Source organism: Aedes albopictus, chromosome 3, assembly GCF_035046485.1.
Source record: "Aedes albopictus strain Foshan chromosome 3, AalbF5, whole genome shotgun sequence".
Taxonomy (NCBI): domain Eukaryota; kingdom Metazoa; phylum Arthropoda; class Insecta; order Diptera; family Culicidae; genus Aedes; species Aedes albopictus.
The window spans coordinates 137,574,995-137,590,022 of NC_085138.1; the positions used below are offsets into that span (position 1 = coordinate 137,574,995).

Here is a 15,028-nt window from a genome sequence, read left to right on the forward strand (position 1 = left end):
TTGACAGTTCTCTCTGCTCTATTGGCTCACAATGGCCGCCTCCGCACATCTCTATAATGTAGGATTACTAGTCTGCACTTGAGGTCAAAATACGTATTTTGTTTTGTCAAAGACAAATATTTTTCAGATTTCGTCATTGTCTGTACAAGTAGGGATCAAATATTGTTAGCACGCTTCTTTTGCCGTTTGTTTTGTGGTAATTCAATTATCTGACCACGACCTATTTTCCTTTCTTCCCTCCCTTCTTCGAGGATTTTGGCGGTTTGGATTTCTTCTTCTTCTTGAACGGTCCCAACCCCTTACGGACCATGGTGCCCCGCCACCAGGCTTGTATGACGATTGCCGACCGGTGCTGCTTGTTGGCAAACGCTTTCTGCTTCTCGCGTTCCTTGCGCGATTCGGCGCATATCTTTATTTCCTTTTCGCGATGCTTGTACAGAATGACCATTTCCTCGTACTTCACCTTCAGCTCGGCAATGTTCTCCTTGTGGCGGGTGATGTCCCCATCGAATGCCTTGATCTCCCTCTGGTATTTGTCCATCCAGAAGGAAATTTTATCGTTGATCTGATCGATGCAGTAGTTTATGTAGACTGAAATGATGAAAATGATGTCTAATTATTTGTTCAAATCTGTTTCATCGTAGTTAAAACGTTTACCATCTATTTCACTTCGAAGACGCAGCTCTCTGTCAATATTGTCCCTTGCCTCTTTAGAGCTTTTGATCAAAGTACTTTCTTTTCCTTCAATGACTATACGAGCTTGCTCGTGTCTAGTGTTTTCCCATTTTTGAACAAGCCTGGTCTTTACGTCGTTTTCCACCTTGGTATCCTGGAATTGAGTATGACAAATCTAGACTATACAGAGTTTGATTCTAAGATCTAGATATTTGTTGCAAAAATTAACCGACCATCTAAATTTAGAGTACTCCAAAATTTGTTTTATGTTGAGAAAACTTCATGAAATTTATCCAGCACTAACCTGGGCTCTAGTTTCCAAATCAAATATTTCATCGTTCAGTTGCTTGAGCATCGACTTTCGTTCCCTCGTTTCGCCATCAAGCTGCGACTGCAACGCTCTCAGTTTCTTCTCGTTCAGAATGCTATCTCGAATGAGTTGATGTTCTTCCATTTCGCTTTGGATGTCGTTGTCCATGAACGTTTGCAAGGTTTCGAACGATCCATACTCGGCCATTTCCACGTGGGTGTCGGACAGTAGCTTCCTCAAGTTGGAACTAAAAAGATATAGAACGTGATTTCGTATACCGTTTCATGGTCAATGTTCTGTATTACATGTCATTCTTCAGCTTCACCAAAATCATCATCCCCATAGCGACATCGACCGCCTGGTTCTCGTTGACCATTCTGCTCTTGTAGGATGGATCAAAGCGTACGTGCATCGGCGGTTTCTTCACTATGGGCGTGCTGCCCTGGTCTTCTTCCATGTTGACGATAATCAGCTTGAAAATGGTTTCCTCCAGTACGGAATTGATCATTGCACTTTCGATCTCGTTGAATTTTGGCTTTGGTTTGCTGCTGGCCAGACTAAACGAGTCATTAGTGGAAGCTGGAAAACGTTTAAGTGGTAAATGTGGATACGTTGTCGAAAATTCTTCCTTATCTCAATTTAAATACAATTTTGTATTAGAATCAGTGATGAAAATGACATTTCAACATATCTAGATACAAGGACCTACAGCTCATTTCAGAAGCTCAGCTGGAAAATATGGTGTATGAAGAACTTGTGCGGCAAGATTATTTCTACAAGAAAGTTATGGAAAACCCATTCTAACTTAAATATTTAAGGTCAATGTCATCGACTATCTTCGAAAAATGTCAATTGATATTCATGATCTTTCGATGACATTTACCTTAAATATTGGAGATAGAGTAGTTTGATTTTCTTGTAGAAGTCTAACCGTCTAGTGGCACAAGTTTTCCATACCATATTTTCAGGTTCAGCTTTTGAAATGAGCTGCTGGTGATTGAATTTAGATATGCACTGATTGCAATCACGTGGATTTTTATTCTTTTTGTTGGTGGTTTAAAACTGATTCAACTAATTTAAAGATTACCATAAGGTATCAGGTATCAGAAGGCCGGCTCCAGAGGCACGTTATCCTTCATTTGGGACATTTGTGCCATCGCCATACATATAAGCCTATTTCATCATTTACCTGAGGGAGAATGGGACAAGGGAAGGGGATTAGGAAAGGGAAAGGTGATGAAATAGAAAGGGGTTTATATACAACGGGTTTAATCAGTGCCCTGAAAAGGACACTGTAAAACACATAAGCGTAAAGGGAGCCTATAGCTCATTGGAGGTAGCTTGTGACGTCATGCGATTTTCAATATGGCATTGAACGGCACGTCATCGAAAGCATCTTCAATATTCAAGAAATCACTCAAGCAAAAACTACGTTTGAGCAAGTATTTTCTTAAAAACGTATACAACTTTGTGTAAAAGAGTCACTGTGGACATCCTAAATTGGGAGGCATGTGAGTTCACATGAATAGGCATGTCAGCCAGACAAACATCACAGATGCGATAATCGACAAGCGTTTCAAGCATTTCAGAAACAACGAGGTAACCAGGCTTATTCTGCGCGGTGTGTGAGGTGAGACAGATGGTTTCGTCTCACGTGACGTGAGACGACTAATGTAAATCAAATGGGGCGAGTCGACTTTTGTCACCTCATTCGACTCGTCTCACCTCACACGCCGCGCAGAATAAGCCTGAACCAGGAACTCATTCCTTCTTTATACGACGCACGCACCCTTTCGGGATAAAACTATCAAGTAATTTCACGCCATGAAAATACCCAATAGAAAACTACAAGAGTCCAAAACATGTTTGAAATACTCAAATCCCTTTGGAGAAAAATAGGGTATTTGCGCCTGGAGATTTGAAGTAAGCAGATCTTTTAAGGGCCCACTAAGTCGATTATATAGCAACAATTCTCGGGCGGAAGCTAGAGATTCGTAACTATACAACAGAATGGTTTATCCGAAGATTTTTTGAACTAACAGATCAGAGTTCCATTCAGGAATACCTCTTGTGATCCGCACAGACCGCAAAGGACAAGCTTCTTTCAAAGCAATGGTTATGGTATACCACAATGGAGGGCGTTGTAATAACAAAACCACAATGAAACTCTCTTGGAGTAGCAATGGAAGCGAGTTATCCATAAAATGTAATCGCAACCAATTAGTACAGGTTCCTCCATTTTTTAGCAGGGACGCCTGAATACGCAAAGTATGCGAAGGAACATTCACAAGTGCAAAGAAGGTCAAACGGAGACTCCTCATCAGTCAACTCATGACAAATTCTGCTCATGCAGAGTTGGGTTACCCTACGTCTCCACTAGACAGAAATGTCTTGCCATTTTGCTGCCAGAATGAGAAAACGTAACAGAAATGATCAACACTTCTGCTTTCCATGCAAACAGCGAGAGAACATTTCTGTCATGACACATCTGTCCAGCAAAATGACAAGACATTTCTGTCTAGTGGCGACGTCGGGTTAGGTGCAATTCTATGTTAAGTTATCCATGAACTGTAATCCACTTATCCGCGAGCGGTAATGGCGGCGGCGGGCATATCCAACCGGTTCGGATTTTGACGTTTCGTGGGGGAAAGTCAAAACAGTTTCATTCTCCTCCTCACCCCTTCACCCACCGTTTGGTGGCGCCAACCGATTGCGATCCCCAAGAAACGTCAAAATTTGAATCGGTTATTTGTGCCCGCCGCCGCCATTACCGCTCGCGGATAAGTGGATACCTAAGTAATCCATCAAACTGAAGGTTCTCAAATTATTGTTTGAGCTACTTCAGATGATGTAATCATCGTAGCAATACTGCCAAATATCAGAGAAAAGATGCTGAATACAAGAGCTTGCTTGAAGGCATCCATAAGGAAAGGTTGAAACATACTGTCAACGTTATTCCAAAATATAGCCTGCTCGAGACACAACACTTCATTTATAATGGAAGAAGCAAAACTGGGTTCACAAGGAGACCTATATAGAAGTTACCCTACCAAAATTAACTTTTGAAGTAGAGCCACTTTGGCTACGTACGCTTTTTACGCTGAAAATTGATCTGAGGTTTCCTAGCCGTGGCCACTACCCAAACTAGATAGGATTACACTTTTCACAATCACAACACAAAAAAGAAACATCAACGACAAACCAAATCGGTGTCAATGGAAAAACACCTATGACGAAAACGCATTAAGCAAACCTATGTAGGTAGTAGTGTGAGCTAATTTACAACATTTGAATAATCCCGCCCTTATTTAGCCTCAAATTTGAGACTTTAGAAGGGCAACTGATTATCTCGGAGAAACGCAAGGCCCACTGCACTATTGTTCCGGTTAGCACAGTAAGGGCGTAATACTGTGGAGCACGCCCTAATTCTCCACAGGCGCCGTTTGTGATTAGGTTTTTATTAAACCCCCCTAACCATGCATTCCTTGGCACGGTAAGCATAAAGCCGCATAACACCAAGAATTAGGGGTCACCTGTTTAGTGGACTCGTACCACTGGATCAGGCGGTCCGTAGTGTTATTCTTAGCCAATTGAGACAAGCGCTACTGACATTACACAGCTATCTAGGCTAATCGGGAAAAGAAGTTAACATTGATGGTTAACTTCCAAACGAACGAAATCTGCAAACAAGTGTTAGATTTTGATCTGAGGCGATGGTTGGCAATCGCCAAGGATGGAGATCTTTCAGTTCATCACTATGGGTTCTCAGGACTGAAAGTAAGTATTTAACTAACAACGCATTCTTTCCACAACTCAATATATACACCAAAATAATGTCCTACCTTTCCTAAACCTTGAGCTCACGCAAAACTTAAAAGACGCCGTCTTTAGCCCGGCAATGTCTACTCCCAAATCCCAGGGTATATCATGGATGATGTGAGTTCTAGAGCATGCATTGGAGACCTGGCCCAATAGCTCCCTTGTACATCAATAAAATAAATTCTTACGATTTCAAACAATTGCCAACGAAAGGGTCTCCAGTTAGCCTTGTGGATAAGGCTTTGGATCGCCAATCCGGAGATGGCGGGCTCGATTCCCGTTCCGGTCGGAAACTTTCCTGGACTTCCCTGGGCATAGTGTATCACTTTCCTCACAATACACAAATTCATGCAATGGCAGGCAAAGAAAGCCCTTTAGTTAATAACTGTGGAGGTGCTCAAAGAACACTAAGTTGAAGAGAGGCGGGTCAAGTTCCAGTGGGACCGTAGAGCCACAAAGAATAGACAATTGCCAACGAAGTGCTGAAACTTTACCAAAGCATTGGAGTGGAGTATGGAAACTCAAATTGATCGGGTACAAGTGTCCCAAATCGAGGACAACGTGCCTCTGGAGCCGGGCTTTTGATCTTATGATTTCGAATTATTCATCTTACCAATTGTATATTCGCTACTCTCATCGCTTTCAGTAGATTCCGATGATCTATGACTAACTTCTAAACTTTTGGACATTGTAACGAAAAAGTTGTATTACGACTGAAGAAACTCGATAACACAAACAACACGTTTCCAAGGGTTTGAAGAAATTATTGCGCATGTTCGCCCTGTACATTCCGTTGCACAATTCAAAATCCAATCAGTAAATTTATTTCAAATTATTTTATTTCAACAAAAATATTTAATCACTTAATTACAAAGCATGTCATCTGCATCAGTTCCCATCTTACGCATTAGCTTTTCAATTTCTTCCGGGATTCTTCTTTGGTCGGTTCCTCTTCTTCTGTGTCATCCGTATCATTATCTAGAAAAAAGTATCATAATTACTGATTAATCTAAACCATATTCATATTTATAGGATTCAAACCTTTCTCATCGGCTTTCCTGGCGTTCTTGGCCGTTTCCTCCTGAAGTAGTTTTGTGAGGGCATCGTTGGAAGCTTCCTTCATTGTTTTGAGTGCTTTGATCAGGTCGCCCACATCGTTGCCGGCTACCGATTCTTGCAGCTGAGTGACCTGACCATTTCTGGTCACCTCGAACATTATCTGGGGCATTTCTTTCAGTTTTGTGATTAAAAATCAGAACTTTTAAATCTTTTGATTGAAAACTTTTTTAATTTGAAATTTGAGATGAACTCAGCACGCGCGAATCAATATAAAATTAGTAAACAGCAGTCTTCGGTAAACAAAACAAATGTAGCCTTCAATTACAAAAGGGCGTGTCTAGGCTAAAAATATACACCGAAGGAAAATAAACTGTTTATTTTGAGTTATATAAACAAATAAATATCCCACAGAAATGGCCTCATGGCGTCATCGTGCGATGTTTGTGTCCTCCTGTCAAACTATATTTCCTAAAAACCATTTTGCCTGAATTTATTGAAACATTCTTAGCGAAATCAGTGATGGATTTTTTTTTGTAAATAAACATTTTAAAAAGCATTGTTGAGAGGGATCAGACGGGGTGATACACAAATTATGTCACTCAAAAATCGACCATTTCCAACCCCCTCCTCCGCATTTGCCCTATGTCACACTTTTTGTATGGACTCTCTCCATTATTTGTAGGGTCGTCACGTTCTACCAAACCCCGTCCCCCTCAGAATATAGGACAATAAGCAGAGCAAGAAAAACCGACTAAATACCAAATGTTATTCAATTTTTTTATCGCATTTGCTTTCTTAAGGACAAACCTAGGGACAAACGTCTTGACATCCCGCTTTAACAGTACATCAAAACTTCAAACGCACAAATCTCAAGAAGCAAGCTTCATACAATAAAGCATTTTATTATTCTGTTCTTGCTCACTTGTAATAAGCTTAAAATAAGAAGATCAGGTGCGCTGGTTTACGAAGAGATTTGTGCCCTCGAAATCGTGAGTAGGTGCCAAAGTCGGTCATTGTGGCGGCCATTTTGGGATTCTAACAAGTCTGTCCTTAACAAGTTGTCCAAGAAATGCCTTCATAAAAACGTGGGAACGATCGATAAAAAAAATTGCCCAACATATTTTCTGACATCAAGTTTTTTTTTAAGGTTTTCACGGTACATAAGAACTAGCATTTCTGAACACATTTAAAAAATTTAAATTAATTTATTTTTCAACTCATTCGTTGCTTCAGATAGCAGTGTATTAATAATTTCTGAAACAGTCTATCACGCAGAAAAATGGCGCTTGTTTAAAACAATAAAACGCATGGTTGATTTTCAAACTGAGAATTTACTTATTCCAAAGTTATATTTAATTGTTTTCATTTTAGAGTTTATCGATAAAAACAACCGATTACCATCATTTCATATAATGTCAAAAATTTCATTTGTTTCAACAAAATAAAAACCATAAACATGGTCCGAAAGCACTCACACATCGTTAAAATGCTTACCCCAACATCGCCACAACGAAGAAAGTGTAGCAAAATCCATCACGCCAACTTCCAAGTGCAGCTTTGGCCGTGATGGATAACGCGCAGGTACTCACGACAGCATCCACAAAAAGTTGATCGGTTTCGCTTTTTTGTCTTTTTTTTAGTCGTTCTCATCCCCATCCGCTTACCGACGGTCTAAAAATAGATTTCCGAGCTGCCGCAGTTGTTGCCGTCACCAACACAATAACATTCCGGGTTTGTTAGTGGTAAAAGTGCAGTCGTTTGAATCAATCCATTATTTCATGTTGAAAATACGATATCTCTGTTTGTTTTAACAAACTGTCAAAAATTTCGACAAATGAAAATATTTGTATTATCAAACAATACAACAGGTTCAGTTTAAACTAGAAATCAGTTTGTCGCTATAGTAAACTGAAAAATTGGTTGATTTGAACTAGAATTTAATTGTGTTTACAAATTATTTTTCTGCGTGTATGCAGGGATATTCTTTCCGGGGATTAGGCCGGAACAAATCTCATTTTCTTCTTTTGTCACAATACTCGTTGGCTCGCTAAGGGGGAGGACAATAAATAATAAATGTATTTGACGAAGAAATACCCAAACAATTCGGCAAAATCTATGAACTCATCGGATTTGTTAAGAAATTTTCTGTGCAACTCTAATTTCACCTTAAAATTTTAAAATTTCTTGAATAATTTATTGGTGTCCCCCCTCAAAATGTTGGATTTCGACCAAAATTTTCCGAGGGGGCGGTGACATAAGAGAAATTCGAAATTTGTGTCAGCCTTATCTGTTTTTTCCAAACTGGCGGCAGCGATACTTCTCCGGCTGGTGCTGTTGGTCTGGATGGTGGACTGGAAATTGAACCGCAGTTTATTATTCGTTTCTTCTCCTTTATTAGCACACATTAGTGCACAAAATTACTTGACACTTACCTTTAAATGATAGCTACTGGCGGATATGAGGCACTGTACCTCAAGCCATAAACGAAAAAACCCAACAACAACAACGACAACAAATGATGTACCATCAGTGTCCCGATCAGTGATGGCTGGTACAACTTCACTAACTTATGTATAAACAACAAAAAACGCTTTGAAACAACCAACAAGTATTTTTCAGCAAACATTTTTCGGTAAATAAACATGGCTGACTGTTTTTTTTTCCTGGTTGGCCGAAGCCAAGAGCGAACATCAACAGTTATGGTTGCACTGATGTTTCGTACAGTCTCTTCACAAAGGGGCCCTTTAATAAATGTATATTATTTGTTGAAGTCACAATAAAGGAAATTGTTCTTTTTTCGTTGTACCGTAACAAATAGACCATTTGTGAAATGTATTACAAATAGGTAACAATAGAAATATTGGTTATAATATGGTTCGAACAGTATTGCATACGGTAAATTTCTATGCGGGAAATAACTTTAATTATTGTCCATCTAAGTCAAGGCCTGCCTAACAGGTCAGGTCGTCAAGATTTCTGCTATACTCGTCGATTATGCAAACATTGTCCACTTTTTCAAATATTGTGTCAGAGAAGAGCGATGAATACAATTAAAATTGTCTGTGAAGATTCATTCGATCACCCATGTTCTTAAACACGGATTCGAAAAATCCTTCGAGATATCCAAGAATGATGAAGACTGATACAAGAACTCAAGAACTAAAACAAAACATCTTGGAAACTGAAAACTACGATCGATAACAACTTCAACAAACATTTAGCAACTAAATGTACAAACTTCCACTGAAATACTTAGTTTATGAGAGAGATTATAAACACCGACGAACCGACGTGACAGCTAGAACAAATAAATTCAAATTTGTTGTCCGCGACGTCATGATGAAAAATAGCCGAACACTATCGCCACCTCTATAACGGCTCGCGATGATTTGATAGCTCGACACCAAACCCCCGTGTGTTCATATAGGAAACGGTTCGCGTCTGCGCTGATTTGACAGAAGCGTTCGCTCGCTTCGCTGGTCGACCGTTAAATTTGGGGGGGACAGTTTTGAATCGCCACTGTCACGTCGGTTCGTCGGTGTTATAAAGCCACATACAGTCACAGCTATAAGGGCGTGGGTATCTAGTATAGTCCAGTATGAGTATATTCAGGTTGCGAATGATATTTGAACCCACCTTTTGTTCTTAGAGAATTTGGCGACCAACCATCATCTACTTCCACAAAATTAGTAACTTCAGAAAGTGCTGATTCATTTTAGTAATAAACATGTTGAGCGGTTTGTTCAAAAAAAAAAAATCTGGGAGTTAGCGCTTTAGACAAGAAAATAAAAAAAGTGGGTCCCGAGAAAAACTTGTACATACAGAACAGGGCTTAAAAAGTGAATGAAATAAATGGCATTTTCTAAAAAACTTTTTTTTTGTCTAAAGGGAAGTTAAGATGAGGTAAAACTACTATTGTAGTAGTATTTAAAACGCCAGTTAATAATATTCCAATTATTTTCAATACAAACTTGAGAATATTATAAAATTTAAAGAAATGTTTAAGATTTTCACAAATAAATTATAAAACAAAAATACACATGAAAATACATATACCTAGTTCCAATTCAAGGTATTCGCAAAATCTCAAGAACTCATTCTAGTCTAGTCTAGTCTACACATACACAGCCATTCATTGAAAGAATCCTGGAATCTACCATTTTTTTTATCATTCTTAGTGCTTGCAATTCATCGAAAATACATTACAAGCATTAAAGCGGCCAGGCCTACTGTGCAGCGTTATTGATTCTACAATAAAACCATAAAGGGGCTGTCCATAAACCACGTGGTCATGAAGGGGGGGGGGGGGGGGGGGGTTCGGCCAATGACCATTTTGTATGGACGAAAAAAAAAATTTGTATGGACTAATGACCACGCGGGGGGGGGGGGGGGGGGTTTGAGAAGTCCCAAAAAAATGACCACGTGGTTTATGGACAGCCCCTAAAGGCGGGGACATCTCGTATCAGTTTTATATAGAAAGCCAAATACGAGAAAAATGGGAGGGGGGGGGGGGTGACGTTGCTAAGAAGGTAAGGTCACCCCATAATCCATGAAATCCTGGGCTGGAACACAGGTATTTGGTTCGTGTCCTGGCCCTTGTACCTAGGTTTAAGCGCCTCTCAAGAACTCATTTAAAGTCAAATTAACAAGGTGAAGTTTTAAAAATATTGTAGAAATTGAGATACAAATAATAGAATTCAATCAAACTCTTCCGAATCTGTTAAAGAGAAACCTCATTTCTGGAGATAATACAATCAATTCAACAGTAGAGTTCACAGAATTATGATGATATTATTTTTTGCTCAAAATTTCGCGACCCACCAGTAATCAGCCTGTGACCCACTGGTGGGTCGCGACCCATAGTTTGAGAAACGCTCCGTTAATCTGTTCTAAAGATCGCTCAACGGTTTCCGCGCTGTCTTTATCGTCAGATAGACTGGTTGTTATGAGCAAGCGTAAAACTCTCCGCAGGCAATTAGGTTTTATCCTTGAGGTAGTACGATATCCTTTAATTCTTACTAGCTGTACCCGGCAAACTTTGTCTTGCCTACTGCGTTTTTTGACGTTTGAAGTTTCTAGTTAAGACCAAGTCCCCGGTCAAAATGTATGGAAGATCGATTTTCAAAAACTCTCTATTTTCCCATGTTTTTTGCCTCATAAACCTTCCTTGGGTGAAAACTAACAGAACAAAACTAAGACGACGAAAATCGGTCCTTCCGTTCGCAAGTTATGCGCGGTCCCACGTATGCCACTGCATTTTTTATATATATATATAGATAGATGTAAAGCGGCATAAGGTCAAACGGGTTATTCCCTGTTCAGGTAATCTCTGGAAGAAAAGATCAGCGAAGAATCCTATGACGAACTTTGAATTTAGCTCTTGCTATCTTTGTGATAGACTCTAAGGAAAGCTTTAGCAATGAATTACACGCGAAGGCTGTTTCCTCTACTGCATCAGCACCGTGAGGTTACCTTCTTTGGCGAAAAATCACTAAACAGCAAATCACACAAATAATGTACGACGAGAAACGTCGAAAAACACTTTTGGTAGCACTAATGCGCCAAAAGTGCATTTCATTTGTTTCCTTTACCCTATGTGGACATCTTGATTCATAAAATCAACTGTTTATAAATATACTATATAAGAAAAAAAAGTGTTTGTAAAACAATTTGATTAGAGCATGTGATTGAGTCAACTGTGTAATTTGCCGAAATAAAATAAACGAGTCAGTTAGTCTCTTAGTTTTTTTTTATATGCACTTAAACTTCTTCGTTGTTTAGATGGCAGATTTTTTTGTGGTTATTGAGTGATTCTATACATTTATATTTTTTGGGACACGAAGAGCACGCGTAACAACCTCCAACGGAATGGACCTTTTCATGGTTCTTCAAGGATGATAGGCGAGAGAATTTCATCGGACACATTTTGCACATGAACATCATTTCACCCGGATTTCTGGAAAAATAGAAACGGTGTTAGTTGATTTGACTTAATTTGTTTTATAATGTTATCGTACAACTCCGCAAAATCGCTTCCGCAAGGTCCTCTCATGTGGGCGCTTGTTGCAGATTTCGAGAACAACTTCTTGCCACATTTATCGCACTTGATAGGGTCGAACTTTTCCACTGGAGCGTCGTGCTTCAAGATGGAGTGCATTTTCAGCACTTTCTTGCTTCGGAAGCTAGTGGCGCACAGGTTACAGGTGTACTGAAGTTTCCCTTCGTGTTGGAGCTGATGGTAAGCGAGCCTATCTTTAGAAGCGAAAGCTTTCTCACAAGTAGCACATGCAAAAGGTTTCTGCTTCGTGTGGGTTCGTTCGTGTATTTTAAGATGATGGGCAAAGTTGAACGCTTTCTCACAGAAACGGCATTTATGTTTCCTGGCCTCCCGATCCTGGTGAATGCGGCTGTGCTGACGCAGGCACCTTCTGCTGTTGAATACTTTATGGCAGATGGGACAAATACAGTTCCCATCGTCTGTCTGCTGATAATGTTCCAGAACTTGATGTGTGTCGAAGGCAGCTTGAGATTCGAAATCCTCCGAGCAATCTGTACATGTATGCTTATCCTGGACTACGTGATCCTTATCATTAGTCTCTTCAACTAGGGGTTCAACAGTCAGACAGGCCTCGCTTTCTATTTGTACCTGATCATGATTGGATTTTTCTTCCAGAAAGTCTACATCGAGGTATTCTTCGTCCTTAAGTTCAGGGGACAAACATGGGCTCTCTAACGAAACTTGATGTATCGATTTATTTTCCCCAACTGGTTCACCTTTCAATTGCTCATCTTGGCAGTCACGAATATCACCAGTTTGCTCTATTTTCCCGTCTGGTTCGTTCGAAATTTGTCCAATAAGCACGCTGAACGACTCGATTGCCTTTTGTTGAAATTTGTAGCAACTGTTGAGCTCTCCGAAGCAAGATATGCAAATATATCGTGAAATTTTATTAAAATTGTGCTCACTTTCCTAGAATAACATTATCCTCAGTAAGGATGAAATAGCTTTAACTCTAGGGCTTTAACTTACCTCCAATTTTGTAATGCTTTTATACATTTGCAGGCAGGTTAGCTCTTGACCATTGAACTCGACGACGGTTTGCAGAGGAAGAAGTGTTTTCTGCCTATCGAAGCAAATTCGGCAGCAATTTGCCATTATTGGCTACAATCCCGATGTTGTTTACAATTTTCAACACTGTGTAGTAAATAGTACACATGAAACCGTTACTTCGTAGTAAATATCGCAACCAGTGGACTGCAATTCATTGAGTGATCCTGATTGGACGCTGGTTGGTTGGTATAATATACCATATTATAAATCGTTATGAATGATCAGTCTATTCACCACAATCGTCTCGTTTTGGTGTCTTTCGCGTGGTCGTCTCTGTGGTGAAAATACGTATCATACACACTGAGCCAAAGCATCCGATTCGTTTCATAGCAATGGTCCAATGCAAGGTCCAATGCATAATTGTACATACATTCCAAAGGGCGTACCTGGTAAATATTCTCGATCAAATGTGAGATTTGTAACGAGAGATCACAGGCAAACAGACGTAACACTTGCGAAATTTCCATCGACCAAGCTTTTAACGATCATTTTAAAATTTCATAGTTATGGCTTTCACAACCAGAGGCGCGCGCATCGTTTTTCTATGCGTTTGACGTTTCACACTAACGCCTTCTGTTGACGATATTGCACAACACAGTGATTCGTGCAACTTTTCCACCAGGTGATGCTAGTGTGAACTGGGCGATGGATTTCCATGAAAATCGTTCAAGGTGTTACCGTCTACCCCCGTTGGTTTGACCTCATCTAATTTGAACACTTTTTAATTTGACCCCCTCTAATCTGCACATCGTTCAAACTAAAAATGGTTCAAACGTCATGCTGCTCATGGAACGAGGTGAAACGGAACGCAGAATCAAAACAAAACAGCAAAAAGGGTTACCAGCTATGTGTTTTTCGATGCCCACAGGGTTACTAGAAGTTCAAATTAAAAAATTAACCCCGTTGGTTTGCATGAGGTGTCGTTCAAACCAACGGGGGTAGACGGTACGTCTGTTTGTCTGTGGAGTGATTTTCAACTTTCTGAAAGCAAAAATAACATATTTTTTCTGGTCAATACATCTTATGAAATTTATTAGAATCTGCAATAGGCTCCTAAAGTCCTATCGGGATTCTTGTTTTATACCACAATATATCTGGAGCAACATTTGAAAAGGGCATACAAGCATTGGTAAACAATGACTTCACACGTCGCTCCTGAGCCCCCCTCAGCTTATTCACAAAAACTAAGACCGTTATCAGATAGAGCAAACATCGATCTTTCGGATAACGGTGTTCATTTGCGTGGGCGGGCTGCTGTTATGCCCTACGGAGCGTTTTAGAAAAAAGACACAAGACCTCTTGGGCCCTTTTCAAATGTTGCTCCAGATATGGTTCAAGAGTAAACATTTACTCATTTTTTGACGTTTTTATTAACCGTAGTTGAAAATATATGATTTTTATTTTTTTAGCCTTTTGTCTCGTCCCTAGCTTATAACACATACTTTGAGTGATTTTTTCACCGTGTATGTCAGATAGGAACATTTTTTGAAATCCCAGTGCGAAAAATGTCGAGCTCAGTCACACAAGGTTGACCTCAAATGTCAAAGTAGAACTATTTACCATTTTACTTATTTCGAATTTTCTCATTATTCCTTTGTTTTTCAAGTTCGAGTAAAGTACAATTCCGATTAGAATACCATGCTTGATCGTATTATTCAATATAAGCAAGATTTCGTCTTTAATTTTAGGACCCTATTAATTGGCTTTTTAAGCGATGTTGAGATAATTCCATATTCTGAATCTGCATGCCAAACTGAGCCGAAATCCAAATTTTCATGAATTTTGGAGCCCGGGAACTTATTTAAAAATCAACTTGAAGTTTGTATGGGAGCGATTTGTCGTATCACCTCTCGTCGGATTTTGTACTGGGCGGAGCTGTCAAGCAGTTGCCCAGCTGTCAAAAGGTGATTTGAATAAATCTTTTTGAAATTGATTTAAGGTATCAAAACAAAGTTCTAAAAATCTGAAAAAAATCATAGTGGCTTAGAAAAAGGTGATCTTTCGTTTAAAAATATAAAATCATTGATTTTTCCTTTATTTAAAAACCCAATTGC

At 39.5% G+C, this 15,028-nt stretch overlaps 2 protein-coding genes across 3 annotated transcripts; both read right to left on the reverse strand.

Annotated features, from left to right (window-relative positions):
• Positions 1 to 160: 160 nt before the first annotated feature.
• On the reverse strand, positions 161 to 6,157 carry LOC109401050 (dynein regulatory complex protein 9). Its single transcript, XM_029861091.2, has 6 exons — positions 5,846 to 6,157; positions 5,418 to 5,782; positions 1,291 to 1,564; positions 980 to 1,232; positions 658 to 829; positions 161 to 591 (listed from the first exon to the last, which is right to left on the reverse strand). The coding sequence occupies exons 2-6, from the start codon at positions 5,491 to 5,493 to the stop codon at positions 221 to 223; spliced, it is 1,146 nt and encodes a 381-aa protein (XP_029716951.2). The 5' UTR covers positions 5,494 to 5,782; positions 5,846 to 6,157; the 3' UTR covers positions 161 to 220.
• Positions 6,158 to 11,583: 5,426 nt separating this feature from the next.
• On the reverse strand, positions 11,584 to 13,165 carry LOC109408423 (zinc finger protein 816). 2 transcript variants are annotated; one of them, XM_029879604.2, is made up of 4 exons: positions 12,894 to 13,165; positions 12,510 to 12,833; positions 11,881 to 12,431; positions 11,584 to 11,819 (listed from the first exon to the last, which is right to left on the reverse strand). In XM_029879604.2, exons 1-4 carry the CDS (start codon positions 13,017 to 13,019, stop codon positions 11,624 to 11,626), a joined length of 1,197 nt encoding a protein of 398 aa, XP_029735464.1. In that variant the 5' UTR covers positions 13,020 to 13,165; the 3' UTR covers positions 11,584 to 11,623. The 2 variants fall into 2 exon arrangements, with proteins under 2 accessions (XP_029735464.1, XP_019537288.2); XM_019681743.3 differs by having other exon boundaries at positions 11,881 to 12,833; positions 12,894 to 13,164.
• Between the last annotated feature and the right edge of the window lie 1,863 nt (positions 13,166 to 15,028).

What these genes read in the sequence shown, in the direction of transcription:
- LOC109401050 (XM_029861091.2), bottom strand. Translation starts at nt 5,493, where the DNA reads ATGTCCAAAAGTTTAGAAGTTAGTCATAGATCATCGGAATCTACTGAA. An exon ending in GTGAAGCTGAAGAATGACAT is followed by an intron (nt 1,233 to 1,290) that starts GTAATACAGAAC and finishes ATATCTTTTTAG; the next exon opens with TTCCAACTTGAGGAAGCTAC. An exon ending in ATTTGGAAACTAGAGCCCAG is followed by an intron (nt 830 to 979) that starts GTTAGTGCTGGA and finishes ACTCAATTCCAG; the next exon opens with GATACCAAGGTGGAAAACGA.
- LOC109408423 (XM_019681743.3), bottom strand. Translation starts at nt 13,019, where the DNA reads ATGGCAAATTGCTGCCGAATTTGCTTCGATAGGCAGAAAACACTTCTT. An exon ending in AAAGCATTACAAAATTGGAG is followed by an intron (nt 12,834 to 12,893) that starts GTAAGTTAAAGC and finishes ATGTTATTCTAG; the next exon opens with GAAAGTGAGCACAATTTTAA. An exon ending in GGAAGCGATTTTGCGGAGTT is followed by an intron (nt 11,820 to 11,880) that starts GTACGATAACAT and finishes CTATTTTTCCAG; the next exon opens with AAATCCGGGTGAAATGATGT.